Source organism: Schistocerca cancellata, chromosome 6 (assembly GCF_023864275.1).
Source record: "Schistocerca cancellata isolate TAMUIC-IGC-003103 chromosome 6, iqSchCanc2.1, whole genome shotgun sequence".
NCBI lineage: Eukaryota > Metazoa > Arthropoda > Insecta > Orthoptera > Acrididae > Schistocerca > Schistocerca cancellata.
In genome coordinates this window covers 23764183-23783270 of record NC_064631.1, presented here as the reverse complement: position 1 = coordinate 23783270, position 19088 = coordinate 23764183, and the positions used below count along the sequence as shown (strand labels likewise).

At 43.3% G+C, this 19088-nt stretch overlaps 1 protein-coding gene across 1 annotated transcript in view; it reads left to right on the top strand.

The window, feature by feature from the left end:
• The window catches only part of LOC126088512 (glucosidase 2 subunit beta), a 182478-nt gene that overhangs the window by 91747 nt on the left and 71643 nt on the right, over nucleotides 1-19088 (top strand). Inside the window, exon 6 of the mRNA XM_049906658.1 lies at nucleotides 9035-9199. Within this exon, the coding sequence (XP_049762615.1) occupies nucleotides 9035-9199 (165 nt within the window). The remainder of the gene's footprint in view (nucleotides 1-9034; nucleotides 9200-19088) is intronic.

Below are 19088 nucleotides of genomic sequence, written 5' to 3'. Positions count from 1 at the left end.
TCCCAGGACCTGTCAGAGAGGTGCCCTCTTGGCTGACATTCTTAACCGACTTCACCTATTCTGTCTTAACGCTGGACCATCCACATTCCTTTCCGACTCCACACACACCTATTCCCAATTGGACCTATCCTTCTGCACTGCCCAGTTTGCTCATCGTCTTGAGTGGTCCATTCTTTCTGACACCTACTCGAGTGACCGTTTCCTGTATGCTATCCCTTTGCTGATTCCTACCCCATCTGTGTGCACGTCCACATGGCAACTTACTAAGGCTAACTGGCTGCTTTACTCCTCCTTGGCGACCTTTGAAGAACAAAATTTCCCCAGTTGTGATGACCAAGTGGAATATCTCACAAACATTATCCTTACTGCTGCAGAACATTCCATTCCTTGCATTTCCTCTTTACCACATCGTGTCCCAGTCCCTTGCCACCAAGGCATCCAGTGACGCAATTCGCAACGGAGACATGCTCCCTGCGTTTTTAACCACCACCCTATGATGGCAAACTGTATTCATTATAAATAGATGCGTGCAAAGTGTTGTTGTGTTCTTTGGGATGGCAAAAGAGGTAGGTAGATTTCATTCACTAGTTCTTCTAACAGTTCCGTCCTTTCCTCTGTTGTGTGGCCAACCTCTGATGGCTCTCTGGCCATCTGGCCTGACAATAGCAGACGGTGTCATCGTGGACCCTGTTGCTATCTACAACACCTTTGGCTGCCATTTTGTGGAAGTTTTGAGCTCTTCCTACTATCACCCTGCCTTCCTCCATCAGAAACAACCGGAGGAGGCTCAGGCAATACCATTCTCTTCTCAGAATCATGAGTGCTACAATGCCACCTTTACTATGAGGGAGATAGATCATGCTCTCGCTTCATCTCGATCCTATGCCCCAGGACTAGACGATGTTCACATTAAGATGCTGCTGCATCTTTCTCTTGTGGGCAAGCACTTTTTGCCTCATATGTGCGATCTCATCAGGGCAGAGGGAAAATTTCCCAGATGCTGGTGTGAAGCCACACCTAAGGCTGGTAAGGACAAACACCTTACTTCTAGCTATCACCCAATTTCTCTCACCAGCTGTGTTTGCAAGGCAATGGAACGTATGATTCATGCTCGGCTGGTATGACAGCTAGAGCCTCGCATTTTACTAACCATTGCACAGTGTGGATTTTGAGTGTGCCATTCTGCAGTTGACCATCTCGTCACTTTGTCCTCCCATGTCATGAATGGTTTTGTGTGGAAATCCCAGACTGTGGCCATGTTTTTCGGTTTGGAGAAAGCCTACGACACCTGCTGGAGGACTGGTATCCTCCGTACTCTCTACACCCAAGGCTTCTGTGACCGCATGGCTAGTTTCCTTCAGGAATTTTTAAAAGACCATGCCTTGTAGGACACATTTATCCAGGAAAAATGTCTCCGTCCTGTGCATCATCCTCTTTGCTATCCCCATTAACCCGATAATGCCGAGTCTCTTGGTGGGCATCTCCGGCTCCCTTATCATTGATTATTTGGCCATATATTGCAGTTCTCCAGAGACTTGTGTGATTGAGCGACATCTTCAGTGATGTCTCGATCGTCTTTACCCATGGAGCATCAACAGTGGCTTTTGTTTTTCCACTGACAAAAACTGTTTGTATGAATTTCTGGTGGCACAATTGGTTTCTTCCACCATCATTACATCATGGGCCTGTTGCTCTTCCATTCATTGAAACTACTAAATTCCCGGGGCTCATGCTCGATAGGAAACTCTCTTGGTCTTCCCACATGTCTTACCTGGTAGCCCCCTGTACCCAGTCCCTCAATGTCCTGTGTGTTCTCAGTGGTACTTCCTGGGTAACAGATCGAACCACTCTCCTTCATTTGTACTGGTCCGTTGTCTATTTGAAACTGGACTATCGATGTTTTGTTTACACATTAGGATGTCCATCCCTCTTATGCCATCTCAATACTATCCACCATTGTGGCGTCTGTTTGGCGATTGGCGCCCTTTACACTAGCCTGGTTGAGAGTCTGTATGCAGAAGCTGCCGAATTACTGCTGTCGTACCGCCATGACTTTCTCCTCAGCAGATATGCATGCGATTTGTGTGCCATGTGTGGCCACACATCTTATGCGTCCTTCTTCAATGACTCCTTTGATCATCAGTATAGGGCGCATCATCTTTTTTTTTTGCCACCTGGAGTTCGCTTTCGACTCTTGCTCTGGCAGCTATCTGCCACTTTCCCAATTCGTGTGAACCCTTTACCACCTTGGCTTTGTCTGGTGGTACGTGTCCACCTTGGCCTTCATTCTCTTTGTAAGGCCACTACTCCAGCCTCGCTCTGTCGCCTTCAGTTTCACGACCTTTGCATGGAGCTTTGTGATAGTACTCTTGTGTACACTGATGCTCTCAGTTTCAGCATGGTGTCAGGTGTGCCTTTATCATTGGCGCCAATGTTTTTCCATATCAGCTTCTGGAACACTGTTCAGTATTTGCAGCAAAGCTCTTCGCCCTGTACCAGGCCATACAGTACATCTGGCGACACAGGCTTTTCAATTGTATCATCTTCTCTGACTCTCTCATTGCCTTTTAAAGCCTCTGTGTGCTGTACACAGTCCATTCCTTAGTGCAATGGGTCGAGGAAAGCTGTAACCTGACCACTCTTGATGGAGTCACTGTGACGTTTATGTGGGTTCCTGACTGGTCACGTCGGTCTGACAGGAAACGAGGCTGCTGACACTACTGCCAAGGCTGCAATCCTCATACCTCAGCGCCCTAGTTCTTACATTCCCTCCGATGATTGTGTTGCCGTCTGTCAGCATATGGTGTAACTTTGGCATCACTACTGGTCCTCCCTTCGTGTGAACAATCGCCAGTTAATTAAGCCTCTCCCAGCAGCTCGGACAAGTTCCTCTCAGCCCTCTCACCATGAGGAGATCAGTATAGCTAGGTTGCATTTTGTGCACTGTCTTTTTAGCCATTTGTTAAGTGCCACTCCCCTACCATTTTGTGCTCATTGCATTCAACCTCTGATGGTCCGCCATTTCCTGACAGAATGCCCTTTTTTTAACCATTTATGTTCTCGTTTGTTTGCCATCTGAGTTATCAGCCGTTTTTGTGAACAATGTGCGGACTGTCGACCGTGTTTTACTTTTTATCCGTCATGGCAGCATGGTGAAGGACATTTAATTTTTAGCTCAGGACATCCATTTCTCTATGGCATATTTTATAGACGTGTCTCCACGTCCCTGTTTTTAGCTGTCTTCTCTTCTGTCCATTGAGATTAGCTTGTAGTTGTGCAATTTTGTCATAAGATAACATGTTGGAGACAGTGGCTGTTGTTTGAAGACAAATTTTGATGGTGTTAGGACAGCAACCAGCCACAAATTTACTTTGAGTTCCTTTATTCAAAGGAAACCGTTACCGGTTTTGAATCGTTGTGATTCATCATCAGACAGTTTACGTGCTTTCTTTCTGACATTTGGTGTGTTTTTATAGATTCATTGTCGTGAAACGTCGGTTTCGAGTGTTTGTTTTCATAATGTTCGTCCAATTGGTGTAAATGCATTCCCACTGCATCCCCGTTGTTGCACACGTAATAGTTCTCACTGTACACTTTAGATTTGTCGCTGAGATCATTTCAACCACGCACCACACGTTTTGATACATACACTTGTAGTTGCTCTTAACTCCTCTCCATGTCTTCATGTTCTACAATTCTGACATGGACGTATATGACCCTAGTTGTTTTTTGTGCCCTATGAGAAAACAAACAATAATAATGAGATGCCTCAAGACTTTAACCATCCTTAAATGCATCAGTCAGGTTTTAAGGGGCCAACATTACCTGTCTGCTCCAATGCTATAAAGCCTTCATGCAACCCAGGCATGAATACGGATGCCAGTTGATGGATCAGCAAGCCCTTTGTACCTCAAAATGCTCAATGTGATTTACTGCAGGGGCATTAGGCTGTCATCAAGGATTTGTTGCACGAGTCCAGTTGCTAGCTTGTGTCCAAGGCTTGTGAGCGTATGTTCAACATATTCTCCTCGTGGTACACCAAACATATGTGGCTTTTTCTTTTCATAATCGCCAGCATCCATCTCCATTGTTGGTGGAAGGCTCAGTGGATGGAAGTGAATAATAATGAGCTTCATGCAGTGTGACATTGTCTTACCTCATTCCAACAACGATGTGCCGAAGTAGTAGTCCTTACAAGTCTTAACAGTGGAACATTGCCCATTGACACATGACTTTGTCTTAAGTCGCGAGGAGCCCCCAGTGTGTCACAGGTGTGGAAATACAGCTGTTGATATGATGTGTTTTAATTGAATATGTTTTATATGATGACATGAGTGCAGATCTGGGTCTCCCACAGTATCTGCCCTCTATTTCAGTTGATAATGAGGCAACTGTGATTTGTGTTTTAAGATTTTGTGGGAGGCCAAGACTTATTCACAGAATGTTGTGTGTAAGATTTTTAATGTGTTGCGGAGTGGCTTGGTCACCAAATATTTCTTATTAGTCACCCAGCCATAGTCATTTGCCTCCTTTTTAAATGTAACTATGTCTATATTGGTATCCTATCCTTGATTTTATACAGTTATTCTACTTTGGTTTGTCATTCTGCTGTAGTTGGTCCTTTATGAATCTCTCAATGTTGTGGGTGTATTTTCAGTATTTGTGTGAAGATGCAACTTGGTTTTAAAATTTGTCATTTTTTAATAGAGAGCACTGATGAAATCGCTGTTTAGTGTCCCTAAAACATGAATCATCATCATCAAACTCTGAAACTGTTTTGTTAATGCTTTGGGAGTTGATCACCAGGATTTTTTTCTGTTTCATCTATGAGGACCATTACCTTGCACTTGACACTAATACTTTTGGGCTCCCTGCAACTATATTATCTGCGCTTTTCTCCTTTTAAACAGTCCTTGTTGCCCCCCCCCCCCCCCACACACACACACCCTTGGGTAGTAGCTACTGATGGGTAGTGTATACCTGACCCATTTTGGTGGACCCTGCAATTTTCAGCCCAGTGACTCAAGTCAAGGAAGTCACAGCTCAGTTTGTAACAGAACCCCGATGAACCCCTGTCAGTTATGGGGACAATGCTGCAAATTGTGAATGTGCAGAAATTCCATGAGCAAGGCTGGTCTTCGTAGCCCTTTCTGGCAGTCATTGGAATAATCAGAGCATGACTGTGGATCTCAGACAAAGGCATCGTTCATTCCAACATTCACCACAACCTGCAGTTGGTTGCAACTTGATGCCTCATTGGTTGTCAGTCAAACCTCTTCAACATGCTGAATGTAAACAGAGTGCACAAGTTGATCCTTCTGCCGCTTGCTGTCATGCCCCTAAGTGGCTCCACTGTTCGCCATACTTGTGAACTGTTGGTGATAAACAGACATCCATCCTTTTGGGTTTGGTTCCCCTTGACACGGGACACAGCATGTTTTCCAACAGGTGAAATCTGTCTCAAAAACTTATTAGTTTCAGTTTCAGTGTCCATTGAAGACAGCACTTCAAACTAGTTGGTTCTGGGGAGGATGTGTGCAACACCCATAGTTCTCCCAGGTCCGTGCCTCCGCTGTACAGGGCCCCTAGAACTACAACTGACATGGCACTATCAGTCAACTGGACACATGGTGGTGGATTCTGTGCTTCCTGCAAAGAAGACAGCATCTGTTGGAGAGGATAGTCCGAGATACCTCTGTTACTCTTGGCAGTTCACCCAATAAACCTATTAGGAGCTGCTTCCAATTACTTGACAGCAATCAGACCGAGCTTTAGATATTTACAAACAGCAACCAACTCATCTCCAGCCTGAAAGCAGCATAAGTTACAAAAGTCCAATTTCAAACAGTGGAAACTCTAGGTAGGAATATCAACAATTTAGGAAAAGATAGATTGCTACTTACTCTAAAGAAGACACTTAAATCAGTAAAACACACACACACACACACACACACACACACACACACACACACACACACATGACCGCCAACTCCAGCATCTCAGGCCAGAATGCCAATAATGAGTGTCTCTCTTTTACTGTTCAAGCTGTGGGCGAAAGCTTTATGTAAGTGTCTTCTAATTGTGCCTGTCTGCAACTTTACATGTCTTATTTACAGTAAGTAGCAGTCTGTCTTTTCCTATATTGTTGAAAAGCCCCGATTTTCACAGTGTACTCTTTTTTTCAGGAAGGTTAGAGTTGAGGCCGGCATGACCATTATTAAATTTTACAATTGCTGTTTTAAAAGAGTGTTGTCACACTGGACTCTCTGGACTTGTACTCACTATACTTGAGAGTTGTCTGTGTATTTTGTCTGTTGGAGTTCTGTTAATTATCATGTTACTTAATGTGTGTGTGTGTTGTATCTTAGTCTGAAACAGAAAATTAGTCCAGTACTCAATCAGATGGATGTCACATTCTGTAAAGTGTAAAGAATTTCATCCAAATAAACAGTCTGACAAACAGTTTGTTGTATATCTTGCTAATTATTCAAATTTAGTAACATCCTTATCCAGAAGAAAGGCAGGATTATTGTAGGATGGAATTTGCACTACCCTGAAACTACCATCATAGCTAAGTAATTGATGATAGTAATTTGAATAGATTCAAAAATTCTAGGTGTTCAGTTCTTGCATATTTTCATTGTTACGGCAAACTATTAGTCATCTTACTGTATCATAAAGAAGCAGTAGTGTCACATCTGAATGGGGCACTTGAAACTTTTCGCACAGGACTGGAGCATGTAGAGGAACTATGAGTCAAATTTAAAAGGATAATTGATCATGCACTGGGTAGATATGTACCCAGTAGAACAGTTTATAATTGGTGGCACCCTACATGGGTCACAGTCACTTTAAATAAACTTCTAAAGAAATGGAAACTACTGCATAATAGGTGTGAAACAAAGAATAGGGTTATAGATAGGGAGATGCTGAATAAAAGGCATTTGGCTCTAAAGCGAGCAATGGCTGCAGCTTTCAATTACTACCAAAGCAGAATATTGTCAAATGATCTTTCAGAAAACCCAAAGAAATTCTGGTCATATATAAAGGTTGTTAGTGGCATCAATAGTTACTGTCCAGTCCATAGTGAGTAAGACAGGAACTGAAAGGGAGGGTAGCAAAGCAAAAGCTGAAGTGTGTAACTCAGTTTTCAAATGTTCCTTTACAAAGGAAAAACCAGGAGAATTTCCGCAATTTAATCCTCTTACCACTGAAAAGATGAGTGAAATAAGTATTGGTGTCACCGGTGTTGAGAAACAGATGAAATAATTAAAATTGAACAAAGCTCCAGGGGCTGCTGAATATAAGGCTGAGTTAGTCCCTCTTCTAACTATAATCTATCGTAGATCCCTTGATCAAAAAACTATGCTCAGTTCTCGGAAAAAATTACAGGTAACACCCGTCTACAAGAAGGGTAGTACAAGTGATCCCCAAAACTACTGTCCAATATCCTTGATGCTGCAGAGTGAAAATCTCATTCGGGATCCTTGACATTGATTTGCTGTAGAATCTTAGAAATATTATGAGCTCAAACACAATGGGGTATCTTGAACAGAATGACCTCCTCAAGGCCAGTTACCTTGGATTCTGAAAACATCGATCACGTGAAACCCAACTCGCACTTTTCTCACTTGACATACTGAAAGCTTTGGATCAAGGCTTATAATAAATAATTTGACTCAGTACCACACCTACACTTATTGTCATAAGTATGATCATATGAGGTATCAGGTGATATTTGTAACTGGATTGAGGACTTTTTGGTAGGGAGGACGCAAAATGTTATCTTGGGTGGAGAGTCATTGTCAGACGTAGAAGTATCTTCAGGTGTACCACAGGGAAGTGTGTTGATACCCTTACTGTTCATGTATATTAATGATCTTGCAAACAATGTTGATAGCAACCTCAAACTTTTTTCAGATTACACAGTTATGTGTAAGGAAGTACTGTCTAAAAGAAGCAGCACACATATTCAATCAGGTGTTTATAAGATTTCAAAGTGGCGTGAAGATTGGCATCTCCCATAGTGCTCAGAGCCATTTGAAGATTGGCAACTTGCTTTAAATGTTCAGAAATGTAAAACTGCGCTCTTCACAAAATGAAAAAAAACATAAGATTCAATTATTATAATCTCAGTGAGTTGCAGCTGGAATTGGCCAGCTAATACAAATACCTGGGTGTAACACTTTGTAGGGATATGAAATGGAATGAACACATAGGCTCAGTTGTGGCTAAAGCCAGAGGTAGACTCCAGTTTATTGGATAAATACAATCAGTCAACGAAGCAGATTGCTTACAAATCACTTGTATGACCCATTCTCATATATTGCTACAGTGTGAGGAACCTGTACCAGACAGAACTAACAGTGGAGACTGAATGTATGCAGAGAAGAGAAGTGTGAATGGTTATAGGTTTGTTTGAGCCTTGGAAGGGTGTCTCAGAGATGCTTAAGAAACTGAACTGGCAGACTCTTGAAGATAAACTATCCTAAGAAAGCCTACTTAAAAAGTTTCAAGAACCGGCTTTAAATGATGATTCTACGAGTATACAACCACCACCTACTTATCACTCACATAGGGATCATGATAAGAGGGTGAGATTAATTACAGCACATGAAGAGGCGTTTAAGCAATCATTCTTCCAGCACTTAATACATAAATGGAACGGGAAGAAACCCTAATAATCGGTACAATGAGACATACTCTCTGCTGTGGGCATCATAGTGGTTTGCTGAATATATATGTAGATGTAGTTATCATTATCTGCATGAAAAAATATGAAAAAAATAAACTTTGAGAAGATGTTTGTAGTGGTTAACTGGTGTGGGAAATGTGTTCTTGAAACACAAGATGTTAATAAACTACAATGCCAAAAGAAGAAATTAGTTAAACAAGAAATTTAAGGAATATACACAATTAGAATAGCTATGCACCTACATACAGATATTGTAAATAATAAATTTGTCAGAATTGTAATAAATTTAAAAGCAATAATATTTTAAAACCTTTAATTTATTAAAATCATTTGTTTTAGTTGTTCTTTGACACCCATCAAGAAATGGATTGGGATGAGTTCCTTGCAACTGGTTGGCCTAGAATGAGACCATTGTTGCTAATGAACAGCGGTATGTTCAAGCCACCAACAGCAGAATCACCTGATTCATCTGACACACATGAAGAAATAGAGACCTTATCACAGGTAGGCAAATACAGCAAAATTCTTTGTACATTATTATATGTCTGAAATGATTTATTGTTGCTATTTATAATATTTTCTTCAGTAACTTCAGTTGGAGATACTATGGAAATGTAAATCATCATGAAAAAGTTGGACTAAAAGTTCCAAGTGTTGATGTTTCAAGATGAGTCAGTGTTACTGCCTCCCACACACTTGTTGCTTAATGACTCTTGCCATTATACCAGAGAACTTTGGTCCTATTTGGAGGAGTGCTTACAGAATTGTTCCCATGAACCATCTGTGAATACAATAGAAACGAGAAAATAACAACATACCCTTCGCCACAAACCGTATGATGGCTTCTGGAGAAGAAATACAGATTTTCATAAATTACCAACAATCACATTCATTTTTACTTTTCTTGGATTTTAGAAATGTAATAGTGTCAAATTTATCATTGTATTTGCCTGGTGATGAATAGACCTTTCTTGTTCACAGCCTGAGAAGAGTAGACTGGTTTGCACCCCCTGTGGGTCCAGGGGGGAGGGGGGAGGGGTATAGAATAGGCCCGAGGTATTCCTGCGTGTCATAAGAGGCAACTAAAATGAGTCTCACATGTTTTGGCTTTTACATGATGGTCTTCTGTCAGGTTTGACCTCCATCTTTCTAAATTTTCCTGAAGAGCAAGCCAGTTGGGGAAGGGCACCTTTGTGCATTGAGATTTTTAGCCCACTTTCTTGTCATCACATTGCAGTCCCGCTCATTCTCCATCTCTTGGGTGAGGACACCTTCCTGGGTGCATTTGCCACCATGCACTATGCAGTTTCGCTTTCTGCACTGACGATGACCATGGAATTCTTTGCACCTCATGTCCAGCACGGTAGCCAGTCCATTCTGGTGGGGCCGCCATGTACCCTGTTGGTTGTAGCCCCCTGACAACACAGGGATCGCTCTGCTGATGTATGCACTGTTAACTTCCCATGTATGCCATGGAGTAGATGCCCATCTCCCTGGAGCATTTGGACCCTGCCAATGGCAATCCTGCTTGGTGGTCCTTGCTGAGGCTGGGTGGCGCCCGTGGGGAGAGCCCCTGGTCGGAGTGAATGGCATCAGGATGGATGACATGCCATGAAGCGTAGTACGTCATCTCTTGCTGGTGTCTGCTGCCAGCAGTCTCTAAGCAGGAAAAGTCTAACTTCAATGCTAAGAAATCTGACCCCAAGTCGTTCCCCTCCCTGGTCACACTGTGGGAGGAATGCCAGGGTAAGGATGGCAGTGAAGCTTATTCGCCCTACAAGAGCTGATAGGGAATCTTTCATGTCCATGAAACCTCAGTTTTTTGTGGAGCCTTTGGAGGACAAGTTTGGGGAGATGGAGGGCTTATCCAAAATGTGCTCTGGGTTACTCTTGATAAAAACAGCATCCTCTGCCCTGTCACGGGCATTAATCGCTTGTGACAAGTTGGGGGATGTTTGTTACCATCACACCCCATAAGAGCTTAAATATGGTCCAGAGTATCATATTCCACCGGGACCTTCTTTTGCAGTCTGACAATGAGCAGCATGCCAATTTAGAGCGGCGAGGTGTTCGTTTCATCCAGCACGTCCATCAGGGTCTGAGGGATAATTAGGTTGTCACAGAGTGCCTTCATCTTCACCTTCAAGGGCGACACAGGTCAAGGTGATGGCCCACTGCCGTGACATCAAGCCATATATCCCTCCCCCAATGTAGTGCTTAGAGTGCTGGAAGTTTGGCCATTTGTTTTCTCGCTGTACTTCCAGCATCACATGTCGAGATTGTGGACGCCCATCACATCCCAGTACTCCATGCGCCCCACCTCCCATCTGTGTCAACTGCAGAGACCATCATTCACCTTGCTTGCCAGACTGTAGGATTGTACGGAAAAAGAGGAAACTCATGGAATAGAAGACCCTGGACCGACTGACCTACACTTACACTGCCCTACGAGAACAGTAGTTGCCTATCAGTTCCTCACATTCTTGTCACCTCTCAGTAGCAGAAGACTACACCTGCTCCCTTGATGGTGGGGGGGTTACTTCCCTCTCTGGGGATATCAGTCCCCACTTCTCAGCCGAAGAAGCGTAAGTCGTCTTTGGCTCCTCTCGCTAGGAAGAGGTCCCTCAGGTCGCTCCCTTCCCAGGTTTCTGCTAGTGGGAAAGATGACACCTGCCAGTGGCTGAAGAGCCCAAAAGCAGCTGGTCATAGGGCTCTATGCTCATCCTTAGTCTCGGAGACTGAATCAGTTAAGTCTTCCCAGCCAGGAAACCAAAGGAGAAGCAGGAGAAATAAAAAAAGAAGGTCCCCAAAACCAAGGGAATTGCATTGGCACCCACAACACCACTACCTACAAGCTCTGCGTCTGCAGATGAGGTGAAGATTCTGGCATCCGCTGAGGACCTATATCTCGCCGGTTGCTCAGACACAATGGATATAGATAGACTGCTGATGCAAAAAGTCAGTGGCACCAGGTGACACTGAGGCGTAAACTGCCTCATTAAATGTTCCATGTCTTCCCAGTCTCACAATGACATTGTCCAGTGGAATTGTGGCATTTTTTTTTTTTTTCTGCTGCCTGGCTGAGCTACGGCAACTGTTAAGCTTTACACCTGCTTTCCACCTGCTTTCTGCATTGCCCTCCAGGAAACCTGGTTCTCGGCTATGTGGACCCCTGCCCCCTGTGACTATAAGGGATAGTACAGGAACCATAGTGACTATAATTGTGTGTCAGATGGAGTTTGCGTTTATATCCTAAACTCAGTCTGTAGTGAAACTGTGCCCCTTCAAACTCCTCTTGAAGCTGTGGCTGTTAGAATAAGGATGCCACAGGAAATAACTGTCTGGAATGTATATCTTCCTCCAGATGGTGCAGTGTCCCTGAATGTATTACCTGCACTGATTGATCAACTCCCTAAACCTTTCGTACTTTTGGGAGATTTTAACACCCATAACCCCCTTGTGGGGTGGCCCCATGCTTACTGGCTGAGGCAGACATCTTGTAACTGTACTGTCTTAGCTTGACCTTTGTCTCGTAAATACTGGGATTGCCACACATTTCAGTGTGGCTCATGGTAGTTACTTGGCCATTGATTTATCAATTTGCAGGCTGTGACTTCTCACATCTATCCACTGGAGAGCACATGATGACACGTGTGGTAGTGACCACTTCCCCATCTTCCTGTCACTGCCTCGGTGTCAGGTCCATGGATGCGTGCCTAGATCGGCTTTAAACAAGGCAGACTGGGGAACGTTCACCTCTGCTGTCACTGTTGAATCTCCCCCACACAGTAACATCGATATTATGATTGAGCCAGATGACTACAACTATTGTTTCTGTGGCAGAAAACACTATCCCTTGCTCTTTAGGGTGCCCCCGGTGAAAGGCAGTTCCTTGGTGGTCGCCGGAAGTCACTGAAGCAGTTAAGGAGCGTCAGTAAGCTCTACAGCAGCATAAGTGGCACCCTTCCCTGGAGCACCTTGTAGCCTTTAAATGGTTCCGTGCCCGTGTTCGCCAACTTGTCAAACAACGGAAGCAGGAGTGTTGGGAGAAATATGTCTTGACCATTGTATGCCGTACGTCAGCTACCCAAGTCTGGGTAAAGATCAAACGTGTTTTCAGGTACCATACCCCCTTTAACAGATGTTCCCAGTGTTAACATAAATGTCGTGTTATCTACTGATGCAAACGTGATTGTTGAGCACTTTGCTGTGCACTATGCTCAAGCCTCTGCATTGGAGAATTACCCTCCAGCCTTTTGCACTCTCAAGTGGTGGCTGGAAGGGAAAGTCCTCTTGTTCACTACATGCCACAGTGAATCCTATAACGCTCCCTTTACAGAGTGGGAGCTCCTCAGTGCCCTTGCCCACTGCCCCAACACAGGTCCTGGACCAGATCGGATCCACAGTCAGATGATTAAACATCTATGTGATGTCAAGCGACATCTCCTTGTAATCTTCAACTGGATCTGGTGCAGTGGCGTTTTTCCATCGCAATGGTAGGAGAGCACCATCATTCTGGTGCTCAGACCCTGTAAAAACTTGCTTAATGTGGATAGCTATCGGCTCATCAGCCTCACCAGCATTTCTTGTAATCTGCTGGAATGTGTGGTGTGTCGGCGGTTGGGGTGGGTCCTGGAGTCATGTGGTCTACTAGCTATATGTCATTATGGCTTTCACCAGGGTCGCTCTATCACTGATAATCATGTGTCCCTCATGTCTGCCATCTGAACAGCCTTTTCCAGACACCATCACCTGGTTTCTGTCTTGTTCGATTTACGAAAAGCGTATGACACGACCTGACGACATCATATCCTTGCCACATTATACGAATGAGGTCTCAGAGGCCCGCTCCTGATTTTTATTCAAAATTTTCTGTTGCTTTGAACTTCCTGTGTCCAAGTTGGTGCCTCCCATATTTCCCGCTAATATCCCGTAGAACGGGGTTCTGCAGGGCTCTGTATTGAGTGTCTCTCTATTTTTAGTGGCCATTAATGGTCTAGCAGCAGCTGTAGGGCCATCCATCTCGCCTTCTCTGTTTGCAGACGACTTCTGCATTTTGTACTGCTTCGCCAGTACTGGTGTTGCTGAGTGGCACCTACAGGGAGCCACCCACAAGGCACAGCCGTGGGCTCTAGCCCACGGTTTCCAGTTTTTGGCTGAAAAGTCGTGTCTTATGCACTTCTGTCGGTGTCCTACCGTTCATCCAGAACTGGAACTTTACGTTAATGATAATCCACTCATTGTAGTGGAGACATATCAATTCTTAGGACTTCAGCTTAAGCAGAAGTGCTGGCAACACCTCAAAGCCCTCTGCTGCCTGAGCAACACCAACTGGGGTGCAGATCGCTCTACGCTGCTGCAGCTCTACAGAGCCCTTGTTCAATCCTGCCTTGACTATGGGAGCCTGGTTTATGGTTTGGCGGCTCCCTCAGTGTTGCGATTACTCGACCCAGTGCACCACTGTGGCATTCGCCTAGTGACAGGAACTTTTAGGACGAGTCCGGTGATCAGCGTCCTGGTGGAGGTTAGGTGAGCACAACTGCTGGCCAGTTATGTTGCTCACATTCGTAGTTCTCCTGCGCATCCGAATCACTGTCTTCTTTTCCCACCCACGGCAGTTCATCTCCCACATCGACAGCCTAGGTCAGGGCTTCCAATTGCACTTCATGTCTAATCCCTTCTTTCTGAACTAGAGTCCTTCCCTTTACCACCTATTCTTGAGGTCTATTCAAGCACACCTCCTCGGTGTATACCTAGGCCACGGCTTCACCTGGACCTTTCACTTGGCCCTGAGGTCTCAGTTAACCCCTCAGCTCTCTGCTGCCACTTCCTCTCGATTCTTGACCTTCACCGTGGCCGTGAAGTGGTTTACACCGACGGCTCGATGGCTGATGGCCACGTCAGCTTCATGTACGTCCATGGAGGACATACTGAATGGCATTACTTACCTGATGGCTGCAGTGTTTTCATTGCTGAGCTGGTGGCTATATCTCGTGCTCCTGAGCTCATCTGTTCATGCTATGGGGAGTCATTTCTTCCGTGTGCTGACTCCTTGAGCAGTCTACAAGCTATCGACCAGTGCTAGTCTCGTCGTCCTTTGGTAGCGACCATCCAGGAGTCCATCTATGCTGTGGAACAGTGCAGTCGTTCTGTGACATTTGTCTGGACCCCAGGTCACGTCAGAATCCCAGGCAACAAACTTGCCGATAAGCTGGCCACACAGGCTATGCAGAAACCGCTTATGGATATCAGCTTCTGTGCAGCTGACCTGCATTCAGTACTACACTGCAAGGTTTTTCAGCTTTGGGAGACGAAATGGCATAACCTCAGCACACACAACAAACTGCATACGATTAAGGAGACTACGAACGTGTGGCAGTCCCCCGTGCGGGTCTCTCGCAGGGACTCTGTGGTTCTCTGCCTGCTCCACATTGGCCTCCCTTGGGTGACACACGGCTACCTCCTGCGCCGTGATGACCCAACTCAGTGTCAGTCCGGCACCCGGCAGACAGTGGCCCCTATATTGGCGAATTGTCCTCCTTTGGCTGCCCTGCGATGGATTCTTCAGTTACCAGACTCGTTGCCATTAATTTTAGCTGACAACACCTCATCGGCTAATTTAGTTTTACATTTTATACGTGATCGTGGGTTTCATCATTCTATGTAAGTTTTAGCACATGTCCTTTGTCCCTTTGTGTTCTCCACTCTAGTGCTTTTAGGGTGGATTTTTTAAATGTGTCACAGAGTGTCTGGCTTTTCCTTTTTATTCTCATGGTCGGCCAGCCATGCTCGTCTGCTCTCCTGTTTTTACCCCTTCTACCTGTTTCTTGCTTCTCTCTGTGGTTTTCTTTTCCTGCTTTGTCCATAGTAGTGTTGGTTGTCCTTCTGTCGTTCTTCTGGTTCTTCCTTTCTCCTGTCATTGTGCTGTAAGTCTCCTTTCTTTTCTTCTTTCCCTTGTGTAATTATTTTACCAGGAACAAGGGACCAATGACCTCGCAGTTTTGTCCCCCCACCCCCTTCCTCTTTCAAACCAACCAACCAACCAACCAACTGTTGTGACTTTTATCAGTTGTAACCACATGTAAACGTCTTTCAGCCACTTCCTTAAAGCCTATTTCATTGCAGAATAATAAATCACTCCTGTAGTAGCTTGAAAGGCTTAACTCTCTTGAATTGTAATAGTCTTTATTTATTTTGTTGCAGTTGCTGTTTGCTTGCACAGGAGAAAAAACTTTTGTTGGTGGTTTTAGTTTCCTACAAACCTACTTTGCTTTTCCATATGATCACTGTTTGCTTTTCTATGTATTTTTCGTGCCTGCCGAGTGGTTCTAGGCGCTTCAGTCTGGAACCGCACAACCGCTACGGTCGCAGGTTCGAATCGTGCCTCGAGCATGGATGTGTGTGATGTCTTTAGGTTAAGTTCAAGAGGGACTGATGACCTCAGATGTTATGTCCCATAGTGCTCAGAGCCATTTGAACCATTTTTTGCATTTTTCGTTATATTGCACTAGCTTCTTTAATCCATCTACGTTGAAGTCCTGCCTGGGCACTGAATCAGTTGACAACAACGGTCTTGAGTTTCTTGTCACCCATCAAGCCATTGTCAGCCATGCCAGTGTTTTCAGTGACGGGTCGTGCGTGATGACAGTAGAATGGGTAGTTGAAAACTTCCGTAGTAGCCATCATTGTTTGACAAGTAAGCAGGTTATTCTCTCTCTCTCTCTCTCTCTCTCTCTCTCTCTCTCTCTCATTGCCAGCTGTTATTTTGATTCCACATTGATATAGGATGTTTCATCTCTTCACCTGTGAGAAAGTGGGAAAAAAATCGTCCCCATCTTGTCGACAGTGGTTTAAAAATGCTCATCTGCTTGACATTCTTTGCTTTTTGTTTTGCACACTAACTATATTTGGTACGTCTATTGCATACAATTTGCAATACCTGAGGTTTTGTGTAAGAGTTGCGTAGATAGCAATGTGTTAAACATGAGGAACTTGTCAGAGCACCAGTGATGAATTATGAATGAAAACTCAGTTTTTGGCCCACTCGTTGAACAAATACGTCGACCTGGGTACTGCACATGGCTTTCAAAGCCATTGTTGTTCACTTTCATCTACAGTCAAACTACTGAATCAAAATGATAACTTTTATCGCTGCATAAGCAATCAGTAGACGTCTCTGCCCTTTTTTGTATGTGTTTATTTATTTATTTATTTATTTATTTACACATAAAGTTCTGTAGAACCAAATTGAGGGGCAAATCTCAAAGGTCATGGAAAGTGTCAGTACATGAAATCACAACTTAAAAGGAATAACAGATAAAAATAAATGTTTATGAACCCAAAAAAAGTCAAGCCATAAGTTTAAGTAAACACAATTAAAAATACAAGACTCAGCTTAATTTTTCAAGGAACTGTGCAACAGAATAGAGGGAGTGACCTATGAGAAAACTCTTCAGCTTTAATTTGAAAGCGTGTGGATTACTGCTAAGATTTTTTGATTCTTGTGGTAGCTTATTGAAAATGGATGCAGCAGTATACTGCATACCTTCCTGCGCAAGAGTTAAGGATGTCCAGTCCAAATGCAGGTTTGATTTCTGCCTAGTATTAACTGAGTGAAAGTTGCTTATTCTTGGGAATAAGCTAATATTGTTAATAAGAAATGACAGTAAGAAATATATATATTGAGAGGCCAATGTCAAAATACCCAGACTCGTGAACAGGGGTTGACAAGAGGTTCGTGAACTTCACCACGTATTGCCCGAACTGCCTATTTCTGAGCCAAAAATATCTTTTTAGAATGGGAAGATTTACCCCAAAATATAATACCATACGACATAAAGGGATGAAAATAAGCAAAGTAGACTAATTTTCGTGTTGAACGATCACTTAGATCAGACCCATTTGAATAGTAAAAATGGCAGCATTAAGTCTTTGAACAAGATCCTGAACACAGGCTGTCCATGACAGTTTACTCTCTATCTGAACATCTAGAAATTTGAACAGTTCAGTTTTACTAATCATATGCCCATTCCGTGAAATTAAAACATCAGGTTTTGTTGAATTTTGTGTTAGAAACTGTAAAAACTGAGTCTTACTGTGATTTAGTGTTAGTTTATTTTCTACAAGCCATGAACTAATGTTATGAATTGCACTATTTGAAACCAAGCCAATGTTGCACACAACATCCTTTACTACCAAGCTAGTGTCATCAGCAAACAGAAATATGTTAGAGACCAATTTCAAAATACCCAAGCTCGTGAACAGGGGTTTTAGAGTTACCCGTAATACCAGAGGGCACATCATTTATATAAATAAGGAACAGGAGTGGCCCCAACACTGTTCCCTGGGGCACCCCCCATTTGACCGTACCCCACTCAAACCCCACATCATAGCCATTCTCAACACTGTCAATAATGAGCTTTTTTTGTCTCTTGCTAAAGTAAGAGGTGAACCAGTTGTGAGCTACTCCCGTATTCCGTGATGGTCCAACTTCGGGAGCAATATTTTGTGATAACACAATCAAACGCCTTAGTTAAATCAGAAAATATGCCTAGTGTTTGAAACTTTTTGTTTAACCCATCCAGTACCTCACAGAAAAAAAGAGAATATAGCATTTTCAGTTGTTTAACGACTTCTAAAGCCGAACTGTACATTTGGTAGCAACTTGTGTGATATAAAATGATCAATTATTCTTATATAAACAGCCTTTTTGATAACTTCAGCAAACTCTGATGGCATAGAAATAGGTCTAAATTTGTCTGTATTATGCCTTTCTTCCTTTTTGTAAAGCAGCTTTAATACTGAGTACTTTAATCATTCAGGAAACTGGCCATTCCTAAAGGAAAAATTACAAATTTGGCTAAATACGTGGCTATCATGTGCAGCACAGTACTTTAATATTCTGCTCTAAACTCCATCATATCCATGAGAGTCCTTAGTCTTCAGTGATTTAATTATTGAGTCAATCTCCCCTTGTCTATACCACAGAGGAGCATCTTGGAAAGGCATTTGCCAAGAAAAGTATACAATTACTTGTAGAAACTAAATTTTTATTTAATTCACCAGCAATGGTCAGAAAATTGTTTTTAAATGCTGTACATATATCTGATTTATCAGTAACAGAAATATTTTTACTACGAACTGACTTTATATCGTTGACCTTGTGCTGCTGAGCAGACACTTCCTTCACAACTGACCAAATGTTTTCCATTTTATCCTGTGAATTAGCTATTCTATTTGCATACCACATACTTTTGCCTTCCTAATAACATTTTTAAGCACCTTACAGTACTGTTTGTAATGGGCTACTGTAGTTTGTGACTACTTCTAACATTTTGATACAATTCCCGCTTTGTTCTACATGATATCCTTAAGCCACTAGTTAGCCACCCAG